Below are 12,197 nucleotides of genomic sequence, written 5' to 3'. Positions count from 1 at the left end.
GGAGTCCCGGACTGCTTAGCCTACCAGAAATGAAATACCTGTATTTAAATAAATAGCATTGACTTCCTATTTACATATAGATCACATTGTCCAACTGACTTACAATTACAGATATTATGTTCCACGGTAATCTTCTCATTTCCTTTTTGTTCTCTATTTAGTAAACTGTGGAATGGGAGTTTTCACATGTGAGTGCAAGAACATTGGGTTTGTTCATTATGTACTTCTAGGACTAGCATACAGACTGATGGACAGAATGCTTATTTATTACACTGGATATCACTATCAAAATATTTACAATAAGAAATCAAACACAGATAGTCAAACTGGAAAGCCCTGCTACTGGCTATGGTAGTGTATTTAAAAAAATAGCAAATTCAACCAGTTTAAAAAGACTAAGGTTCATGCTTACAAGAGACTACCTTCTGTCAACATACAAAAGAAAATTCAGCAATCCTGATCTGTCTCATGATTGAAATGCAAGGCTTGTTTTGCAGATTTCCCTCTTTTGCTTATTTAAATTATCCAAGTCCATTTTCTTTTATAGATATATGATGGGAAGGATAATACCGCACATTTACTGGGTGCATTTACTGGAGCTTCACTGCGAGGACTGACGCTCAGCAGTACTTCGAATCATATTTGGCTTGAGTTTAATTCAGATTCTGAGGGAACAGACGAAGGTTTTCAACTTGTTTATACCAGTACGTATGTGAGAAAACAACAACAAAGGGTAGGGTAAAGAATGTCTATGAGCCCCCCCTTCTCCCCACTCCACATGCTAAGATTAGAGTGTCCAAACTCATGCTGAACTAATAATGTTCTGTCAGGTACTAGAGAAGTAATGTTAGGTATATATTGATGAGATAAATGACTCTGAGATGCAAATAACCTTCATCCCCAAACATTCACCATGTGTCACATAGCATGCTGAGCCCAAGGATCTGAAAAAAAGACCAAAAGATTCCTAAGGATGATTACAGACCTCCCTGCTTTATTTGGTTCCCAGAAACAGCAGTTCTGAAACCATATTCACCTGAGTACTCCTACAGAATCTTATTCAGGCCTTTGCACTTAACATGCAAAGGTCTAATTGACTTCTGGATGGCGGAGACATTCAGAAGCAGGACTTACATGTATTTCCCTATTGTGGTCATAAATTTAGCCCTTCATGTGATCAGGCAAATGTCTGAGCAATGCTAAAGATTATGTAAATTTAGACCCCAGACAAAGTTTTTACATCATCAGCACACACCGTCTGTAACAGCAACAAGTGGAAAGAATATATATTTTTTCATTAGCCGTACAAATCCATTATTATACATCTGAAAGCAGTCATCCTGTAACTCTAAACAGTCGTTTCAAACCAGTTTCCTTTGAAATTTTAGTTGCATTGAGTTTATATTTGAATTAAATTTTTGAGCAGAATTTTTCCGAAATGGACACAACTTGAAAAGCTACTTTTTAAAAATTACATTTACATTAACTTTTGGTTACCACCATATTGCTCTGATCAAGCCAATCTTACTTGATTTTGCTAGCTGAGTGGGTATATATCTGGTTAGTATTTAGAGAGGAGGTCATGAGGGAGTACTGGATGCTATTCCATCACCAGCATCAAAAAAACACAGACTACTTGCCTATGTTACAGAACACACTTACTGTATGTAGTCACGCTATAAATTAAAGTAACTAAATAAGTTACTGTTGCACCATAAAAGGGTTGCAATACTATTTGTGTAACTCAGTTACACCTTTGTCACAAATGACTTTTTCCCCCTAAATAGTTATTGTCAAGCTCTGACAGAGGCAAGTCATATATTTAAACTAACAAATCTCAGTTTGTTAGCAGTTATTTGTTAGACAACTGCCAGTAGAGTAAACAATACTGGGCTGCCTAGAGAAATCATCTGAAATAGATTATAAGGAGAAGGCAGTCTCTCCTACATTTGTGTAAACAGGAGCCTGTCCCTCCATGTGATATGTAAAAGCCCCCAAAAGGAAATATTTGCATTAAGCAGAAATCCCAAATCTACTAAAATGGCTGTTTTTGTTTTTATTGTAGGTTTTGAACTTTCTCATTGTGAGGATCCTGGTGTTCCACAGTTTGGGTACAAGATAAGCGACCAAGGCCATTTCGCTGGCAGCACCATCATTTATGGATGCAATCCTGGTTACACCCTCCATGGAAGTAGCCTTCTTAAGTGCATGACAGGAGAAAGAAGGGCATGGGATTATCCTCTACCATCTTGTATTGGTAATAAATTTCTGTTTGGCATTATTTGTAAAAGAAATAGAAAAATGTTAATTCCTTGTTTTTCTCTTGTTTTACCATGTCTTTCCACCAAGGTGCCCAGGGGAACTTATATGGTCTTGCCTTTAGTCTCACAAAAAGTCTTCGAGATAAGTAGGGCAATTTATCTAAGGTCTTCCAGTCAGTTTGTACCTCAGCAGCGCAGAGTAGAGAACTTGCTCTTCTGAGCCTTATTCTAGAATATTGCAGAGTACAAGAATTGAGCCCTTGTCATCCTGGGTCTACTAGTTCAACAGGATTCGTTGTCCCTTTTAGCATTGGAAAATATACCAGGCTACTTTCTCTAGTAAGTAGTATTTAGGGGAATAAAGGACAATGCATTAGACTAGTGCCCTACCATGGAGCAAGTGTGGTGAGTGGATATTTGAAGAGGGAGGTTAGAAGAGTTGAGGTAGCTGCAGAATTTGCAAAGCTACTGGAGTTGAGGGCATTTGTTTGCCATCTATAATAAAATAGAGATCCAGTCAGCTATAAATGTTTGAAAAATCACATGCCGTATGTGCTTTAAAGGAGTCATCTTAAAACTTGTCTTGATGTTGGTTTCGGCTGAGATCAATGAAAGTGTGCTAAGAATGGATACACAAAATCCGACTTGCAGTTGGAGCTTTCTGATCCATTAGCATTGTCACATAGTTCTACAGCATCTATAACCATAATAGGACAGGAGACCTATTCACTTGTTATGAAAGCATGTGTGTTGCACACAAGACGGAACTATGCATGTCTCACTTGAATTACACAAAAGTGAGAGTATGAAGAGGGGAAATCTGTCATCCCTTGTAGGCTGTTCATGTGACCCAGAAAGCCTAAAAAGTTTTTTCATGTTCTCACATGGATAATCAATCATTATTTGCTCAGTTCCAGGTGTTTCAAGTAGCAACACAGGGTGTGGGGCTAATGTATGTGTTCAGTGCTTTCATAATCGATCAGAACAATTATCTTGAACCACTAAAGATATTTTAAAGAGACTTTCTGAGCTCAAGCTGGCTGTTTCCTATAAATGAGTAGATATGCTCCCATTTTTTTTTAGATTAGGACTTTTTTTCTCTGCTGTATGAATATCTGTTAAGATATATTTACAAAATATTTACAAAACATCTACAGAAAATATTCCCATTTAGATGTGCATATTGTGGATTTTATCTCCTTGTTACAGTGATGCTTTCAGTTCTGAAATAAAGTATCTCATTGTCCTATGAAATATAAGGGAGAGAGAGATGTTCATAGATGGGAGGTGATTTCAAGCAAACCTATCCAATCATGTTTAATCTCCTATTTTCCTATTTCCTTGATTGTATCTTGAATGCAGTAGAATTAAAGATGGAACCCTGCCTTGAAACACTCTTTGTAGTTCCAGACATCGCTCAGCTGTGCAGTTCATTTTGTCTTGCTTAGCAAATTAACCAAATATTCAGAACCTACCTACATTTTTCTATCGCTTATACTTTTCCTTTTGTTTAATGTGAAAGCTTTGGATGTGAGCAAGACATTCACTCCTGTAAATCTATTTCTGTGAATGCTAGGTTCTGAATGGCAGAGTTTTCTTGGAACAGGAATTACTGTGGACTGAGGAGAAGGGTCGCCACAGAGGTGTTTTTTTGTTTTGTTTTGTTTTGTTTTTTTGAGAGGGCTGCTCCAGTCACAAGCGGCCTGTGGTTGAAGGTCATGAAAGGGTCAGGAGAATCTTCAAAGCTTCAATAGTCTAACATTCTCCGCAGACAATCTTCTCAGGTTAAAAACTTCTGGGCACAGAACAAACGGAAGCACTTGCCAGACATTGCTTTTTCCAGTGGATAGCTAGAGAGCCTTGTCCAGCAGGCCGAGGCAAAGAGGCAGTCCCGAAACCAGCAAAATCAGGGAGCTGGACAGGGGACAGATTGTATTTGTCTTCAGTGTGGAAGGGATTGTCACTCTCGAATTGGTCTTCTCAGCCACACTACAGGGTGTTCCAAGTCTTCCATTCAGAGCATGTTCCCATGGTCTCTCGAGACTGAAGATGCCTACATGACATAAAGGGAGATACTATCTTTTAGATAGCTTGGATCTAGTCAGCTAGATAATGATGTGGGTTACTGGACTGTTGTATTGTCCATGCCTGATCTGCAGCTCATGTAACTTGAGTGGCTTTTCAGCCCTGTATGCAATGTCTTTACTTTTTAGTTATAAGCTGTTTTACAAAGAGGTATTAATTGGTATAAATATAGGCAAAACAGAATTGCTAGCAGAAACTTTACCAGAAGTAATTTCTAATGTATACTTTGTTTTCATCAGCTGAATGTGGAGGTCGTTTTAAAGGAGAATCATCTGGAAGAATCCTATCTCCTGGCTATCCTTTTCCCTATGACAATAATCTGCGGTGTATGTGGATGATTGAAGTTGATCCAGGAAATATTGTCAGGTACTCCAGTGTTACCTTAAGTCTTTTTTCAGACCTCTGTGTAGTCCCTGATCTAAACTGGTTTCTGATTTGGAGCCTCAGATTGGTGCCCAATTCAGTCAGCTGTGACTAGTGTCCAGTTCAATTTGCTGTGATGATTGCTCAAGTCAGTTCCCACACAGAGATTGTTCTTTAGATGTTGTATCTCTGAAACTGCCATTCACTTGATAGTTGATGGGGACCATTGGAAAGCTGTAATTTGGGGGAGGGGTGCATTATCACAGCATAAGGCAAGACGGTAGACCACAAAGAGAGAATACACCATATCAAAATGCATACATGAAGCTCTTTGGATCTTGAAACATGCCAGCTGCAAAAAAATTTCTTCATTGTTTTCCTATTTGGTAAACCAATAGCCCAGTTCTGCTCATTGTTGTTGTTGTTTTCCTATATGAGCAGTGAGGAGTTTGAAGAGAGGTTTCTGATACAGAAAACCTGGAAACTAGGATGTAGAGGTTAGGATGGGGAGAAAGGAAGACCCTGTCATGCACAGAGTTTCTAAAGCCTATTCACTCAAAACCTAGGCAAAAATACAACCCACATTGCAATCACACACATAATCAAAGTGAAGCTAAAAAGCCAGTACAGCACTTACACTATCCTAACTAGCCCCTGAGCAAACTGAATTGAACATAACATACAAGAACATATAAAACTCCAATATCTTCTCTCAGGACCCTCATCACACATTGAGTGAGTAAAAATGTAGGGAAGATGCTTTCATCATTGAAACACAGCTCCTTGCCTGGCTTTATCATATTTTGCTATCTCATAACCTACCTCATCCACTTTGATCAGGACCATCTCTTGGTTGACACAAACAGCCCCAGTTTCAACCAATATTTGTCAGTCATCTGAAGCCAGTGAACAGCCCTAGTATTTGGGATAACTGAGATTCAAAATAGGAAATCTGCACTGTGCTGTCACTAATAATTTAACTGGAATTTATTTGGGCATATACTTATTAGCTTAACACTATAATTGTATACACCATAGGGTACATCTCAACCCAGTGGGGTGTATTTCTGAGCGGACGCATGTAAGATTTTACTGCCTTTGAGAAACAGTGTTTGTGTTGCACATGCTGATGCAAATGTATAAGTATGGCTGAGACGTTTATCCTAGGCAGTGAGTATTCAGTGATTATTTCTTTACCTTGGATTCTATTCTATCTCATGAACTTAGAGAAACTTAAAGTACTTTTTAATACATCATCAGCATTGTTCCTAAATAGATCCTACCCAAAGGCAGTCAAATGGATTGGAGATGCAAGAGGCCAAATCATACGGCATGAAAAGTACTTCTCTGGGTACTAAATAGTGCCAGTTCAGATGCTGAAGCCCTTGTGAGGTTAGAGCTGCACGGAGGAAAGTAGGGATATGTCAGGATCTTGCCCTCTGCCATTTATCCATCTCTTGGCTGTTACTACCTTCCATATGATTCATAATGGAGGTCTGTAGCAAAGGACCTGGTTTATTCAACAATTATTGGAGAAAGGAGAGATGAAAAATGAAAGAGTGACTGACTGAATAGCACATATAGGTTCACTGTGTGATGTAGAATCCAAATGATATTGGTTCTAAATTTCATAGGAAACCTGTGTGAAATCAGCAAGCATCAAGCTTTCTACACCTGAGAAGAAAGAGTAGGCCAACACAATTCAACTCTCTTTCATGCTATTTAAATTGTGTGAGGGGGAGTGCCCAAATAAGGCTACTGTAAACATAAAACTTTAACAGAAGCCAAAACTGAAGCTCTAATTCCATAACATCTAAATAAAAATAAAAAAACCAAAAGACTTTATGTTTACAGATATCCATGTTTTAGAATACCTGTTGCTAAGGAGTGATGTAGGATGGCTGATTTTTTCCCCTTGGAACTCTGCCCAGGAAGCAGATGTACAATGAGTCCCAGGTCCTACAGTGTTCACCAGTTGAGCTGTATATACAGTTGCTGCAGCAGCTGCTCTTCATGATGACAGGCAGAAAATGTGTTGCAGAGTAGAATATGATAAAATAATAACAGAGTCCCCTTCTCTAGAATAGTAATAGTGTTTCTGGAATTCTGCCTAGGACCCAGATAGGTTTCTCATTCTCATGTCCTGGAATACTCTCCCCTCTCAAGCAGTGGCATGAAATCTCTTTGCAATAAATGTAATCTAAACACCATTTTTCTTTCTCTTTCGCAACTATAATAATTATGTTGTTATCTGCTGTCATTTTCCTAGCCAACTAACCACAGCCGACTTTATAGAAGAAGCTTCAAATGTATAACCAACGATTCCTAACTCAACACATATTGTTTCTGTTGTTGTTTGCTTGAGCCACTAATCATATTTGCACTTTACAGAACAAAGCTTAAAAAGGAAAAAAAAAACTGACTACCAAACGAGTTCTAAGTCATTACTAGGTGTGAAATGCAACTTGAGTGTAATAAAGCACCATATTCCTGTATCTTAGGGCCTTGTATGACTATGTTGCTATGGAGTCTCTTTATTCTTTTTATGTCTGAAGAAGCAGACATGATCCATGAAAGCTCACATTAAAATACAGTAGTTAATCTTTAAGGTGGCATATCTTTATTTTCTTCTTCTTCTTCTTCTTCTTCTTCTTCTTCTTCTTCTTCTTCTTCTTCTTCTTCTTCTTCTTCTGTTTCCTTGTTTTTCTTGTTGATATGCTTGTATAGACTAACATGAATACCCCTTTGAAAATTATCTTGTTAGAAATCCCGTGGAATGATAAATCATTGGTCTCTTCACAGCCTCCAATTTCTTGCCTTCGATACTGAAGCCTCACATGACATTCTACGTGTCTGGGATGGTCCGCCTGAAAATGACATGCTTTTAAAAGAAATTAGTGGCTCTCTTATTCCCGAAGGCATCCACAGCACTCTCAACGTGGTTACCATCCAATTTGATACAGACTTTTATATCAGCAAATCTGGATTTGCCATTCAGTTCTCAAGTAAGCTTTTGTGTTTGCCTGTGCATGTATATATGTTTGTGTATGTGGCTCTAGCATTGTTCTCAGCTGACTAATAGCAAAAATAGTTGCATGTCATCAAGTCAATTCAAACTTCAGTGATCCTTTCCAGGCTTCTCTTGGTACAGAATGCACAGAAGTTGTTTACTATTCCCTGACTGAGCATTTGTTTGCATTTACATTTACCTTGTAATAAGTTCCATTCTGAACGGAATCAATTTAAACATCACATTGTAGTAAGATGGTATTTGAGTTGTTGTGTGAGCCCTCTTGGGAAAAACTTCTACGCTGTTTTAAAGCTGTGTTGTGATATTCCAATAGTGTAAAAGAATAGCATTCTTAGCTAAGTTAATGAGAGAGAAAAAAGTTCAAATACAAATTCCTTTGGTAAAATAAGTTTAGTGCAATACGCTCCCCCACACACTCATGCACCTCTTTGCGCCTGCGCATGTGCTCCTGTGTGCCTGTGTGAGCCCGGCACCGCCATTTGCACAATGGTTAAACTGCTGTATTACAGCTAAAACTGTGCTCACGACCTGGGGTTCAATCCCAGGTAGCCAGCTCAAGGTTGACTCAGCCTTCTGTCCTTCTGAGGTTGATAAAATGAGTACTCAGCTTGCGGGGGGGTGGGGTGTCAATGTGTAGCCTGCATAATTAACTTGTAAACTGCCAAGAAAGTGCTTGAAGCGCTATGGGGTGGTATATAAGCAGCACACTTCTTTTTCACTTTTACTTTTACTTTAGCTGTGGTAGACCTTGGAGTTATAGCCTCTGGATATCTGGTGGCATAATCCAGTTCCAGGTAGGTGGGGCTCGTCAGCCTTGGAAGGAGAAGGAAAACTCCAATTTCAAACCTCCACTGCCTTGTGGCTATATCCACTGATGGAAAAGGCTTCAGGAGTTAACCTAGAGGCAAAATCCAGAGCTAGAGTCCTGAAGGCAGTTCATGTCATTCTGCCAACTCCTGCGACGTTGCTGGAATCAGTTGTATTGGCTCTTGCCTTTCCATTGGACTATTTCAGCAATGTGGAGAGGGGGGATTTGCTGCTTGGGTAACAGCCTATCCTCCATATGATTTTACCCAGGCTTTGTGCTCCGGAGAAGACACTCCAGCTCAGAGCACATTACCATAGTCTCTCAAGACTGAGGAATGCGTAAGAAGAAGATTCAAAATAAACCATAGAACTGATACAGCAGTTCTATCAAGAATGAAATGCAGCACAAATTTACCAGCTGCAAAAATGATGTCTTTCCAAAGACTACGATTTCTAAGCTTTTCAATTAATATTTGAATGTGTTTGAATCTCCAATAGCAGAAGAAAAGGAATTAGAGAACCAAAACAAAATTAAATAAGGAATAAAACTGCAACTCCATATGCGTTTGTCAGTTAAATTTACCTGATTTTTTGGGGAAAATTTGTGCTATTATATAAAATGATAGGAAATGTTTTCAGTTGCCAACAGAGTCAACAGAAGTAAGTGTGAAGACTAGCAAAAATCTTCAGCTATCTCAGTCATAGATATTATTAAATGACTTTGCTCACTCAGGATAAAAAAAGTGGACATCCATCTTTGTCAGAAAGTTGAAAAATATCATTTATAATTATATCCATTTTTATCAGACCAGATTGAAAGAATTGAAAAATGCAAAGAAATATAGAAATAATAGCTAATAGAACGGATTACGATCTCATAGAGAAAACAAGAAACGGCTGCTTTTCTTTTTTCTGGACCCAGAAAAGCTGTTTGATAGACTAGAGTGGGACTTCTTGACGGCAAATTTGAAAAAAAATAGCATGATTATTTACAACATAGTTGAACCTTTAAGATCAGAATCCTATATCAATGGGATATGTAAATAATCATTTATCAATACTCATCAACATTCAGAAAGAGACGTGAGAAGAATGTCCAGCTTTGGAAGTAACTTTGGAACAAAGGTAGTGTGCTGCCTGTCTTACATTTTGGTACATACGTGTATTCCTGGATGATAAGCTGTTATCTTTTTTAACATCCTCCTGTCCATTGTTTCAGCTGGTGTATGATGCTGTAAACTTATCTACCTAACTGAAATGCTGGATAGCTCAGTGGTATAGGTATCTGGCTCTGGACCCAGAGGTTGGAAGTTGAATTCCCCACTGTGCTTCCATAACAGGGGTTGAATTCTATGATCCATAGGGTCCCTTACAACACTGCACTTCTAAGATGATTATGATAATGATTCACTCAGTCATTACTGTTATATAGGGAGAAGCAAGGCTTCTTACTTCTTTATATTGACTACATGAGAAAATAATAACGGTAAAAGTGGACTATATCAGGTTAACACATTGTCAACCAGATTGCCTTTCAGGTGGTGACTGTAAAAGTCAAATCGAATGCCAGGTATATTAATTAGCTCTTCTCAAATCCAGATACATTTGTCAGTTGTCATGTGCAATAAATTTAGAAATGCTTATCTAAGATTAAAGTTTGTCCTTTCAAGATAAAATTAGTCAGCCTGATATATATGCTGGCCTTTTCCTAATTGAAATTATTCTAGATCCTCAAACTAATTTTTCATGAAGTAAAGCTATATTTTATTAAGCTACTGAAATGTTTTTTTAATCTGATCCAAATGCAGAATCATGTTATCAAAGAGTGGAAATACTCTTTCACTCAATTTCTGAGAGAATTCTCTTCATCTTTCTCATTAATCCTTTCTCTTTTGTTAATCCTTTCTCTTTCATTAAATTCTTTTAAAGTTGACATCTGATCCAAATGGAGTGCAAGATATTCAGTATGTTGCCATAGTAATCTTTACTATGATTCAATGGCTTTGAATTGTTGACAGCCAAAGTTCTTTGAAGATTTGGAATATTGCATGTATTCTACTTCCCCTTTTCTTTTCATTCTATGTACAGAGAAATACATTGTGTTGGGATTTCTTGAATGAAAGCTGTCAAGCAGGGTTTTGTGTTTTTGTGTTGTTTTGTTCTTGAAACAAACTAGACCACTGGTTCTTAACCTTGGGTTACTCAGGAGTTTTGGACTGCAACTCCCAACTGTGCTGGCTGGGGTTTCTGGGAGTTGCAGTTCAAAAACATCCGAGTAACAAAGGTTAAGAACCACTGAACTAGACCATCCAAATATATTGCTAGAGAATCAACTCATTGCAAATATTTCTACAAGAGTAGCCATGTTAGCTTGTTGCCACAACAGTAAAAAGTTTTGGAGCATCTTAAAGACTAATTTTTAAATTACTTTTTTTGTGTGAACTGTGGCACATTTGTTGAGTTGCAGCTTCAGATAAAGCTGAAGAAGTGGGTTGTAATTCACAAAAGCCAATGCTAAATAAAACTTGGTAGTCCTTAAAGTGCAGCTTATGCTGGTCTTCCACTGTAATAAATGTAACTGAAGATGGTGTGAAAAAGTGTACCTCCCTGAACTTTATTGAGCAGGGCTAGAATCAGAATAGATTTTGGTGTTCCTGTGGCTTTTTGGTCAGATACCTCTGTGGCGACACATGACGTCAATATCCTTTCTTAACTGTTGTAACACCTAACATATACAAGACTACTGTATCTGAAAAAATGAAGATCCATTTAGCCAAAATAACTACTAACTGACATTGTTTTCATACCATTGGCTCCCTAAACTTGTTACACCATGATGGTCCTGACTTTATAACCAGGTGTTGTGGCCATAGGAAAAATGAGTTAGGCTAGTTACACAGAACTTTACATAACAGATGTACAAGGCATGCTGCTTCTAGTGCAAGTAACTTTTCCAGCTAATTATTAAAAATGTTTGACCCTTCCCCTTTTTCACCTGACCAATTTTCAAAAAAGATTCTTAATTTTCAAAAAAAGATTCTTACACAACCTGCATATCCTGTACTTTGTGTAGATTTTGGTTTAAAATTATGTATTGGACTTCACTAAACCTTTGAATTTTATTTTCAGTAGCAATTAATTAAATTAGTATTATCTGCATCATCAATTATCTCATTATTTTGGATTTTGATACATAAATTATTATAGTTGTAGGAGCAGTTGTGTTAGTCTGTGCAAGCATTATAGGTAAAAGCAAAATAGAAGAAAAAAGTTTTTTAAAAAGAAGTATGGTGGCACTTTAAAGGCTAACTTATATATAAAGGTAAAGGTTAAAGGTAAAGGTTCCCCTTGACAATTGTTGTCCAGTCGTGTTTGACTCTAGGGGGTGGTGCTCATCCCTGTCTCCAAGCCATAGAGCCATAGTTTTGTCCAAAGACAATCTTCCGTGGTCACATGGCCAGTGCAACTTAGACACAGAACGCTGTTACCTTCCCACTGAGATGGTCCCCATTTATCTACTCACATTTGCATGCTTTCAAACCGCTAGTTTAGCGGGAGCTGGGACAAGCGATGGGCACTCACTCCCTCATGTGGATTCGATCTTACAGCTGAAGATCTACAGACCTTACAGCACAAAGGCTTCTGCGGTG

The 12,197-nt window shown here is 38.1% G+C and overlaps 1 protein-coding gene across 6 annotated transcripts in view; it reads left to right on the top strand.

Annotated features, from left to right (window-relative positions):
* Positions 1-12,197, top strand: part of CSMD3 (CUB and Sushi multiple domains 3) — a 700,243-nt gene that overhangs the window by 480,181 nt on the left and 207,865 nt on the right. For all 6 annotated transcript variants that reach the window (XR_013544184.1, XM_072999268.2, XM_072999267.2 and 3 more), the window contains 4 exons: positions 548-704; positions 2,066-2,257; positions 4,586-4,712; positions 7,512-7,714. Coding sequence is in view for 5 of the 6 variants with exons in the window: in XM_072999268.2 (XP_072855369.2) it covers positions 548-704; positions 2,066-2,257; positions 4,586-4,712; positions 7,512-7,714 (679 nt within the window). In the remaining variant the exon portion in view is untranslated. The remainder of the gene's footprint in view (positions 1-547; positions 705-2,065; positions 2,258-4,585; positions 4,713-7,511; positions 7,715-12,197) is intronic.

The sequence above is a fragment of the Pogona vitticeps genome, chromosome 4, assembly GCF_051106095.1.
Source record: "Pogona vitticeps strain Pit_001003342236 chromosome 4, PviZW2.1, whole genome shotgun sequence".
In the NCBI taxonomy this organism is placed as follows: Eukaryota; Metazoa; Chordata; class Lepidosauria; order Squamata; family Agamidae; genus Pogona; species Pogona vitticeps.
This window is presented reverse-complemented; position numbering and strand designations above follow the sequence as displayed.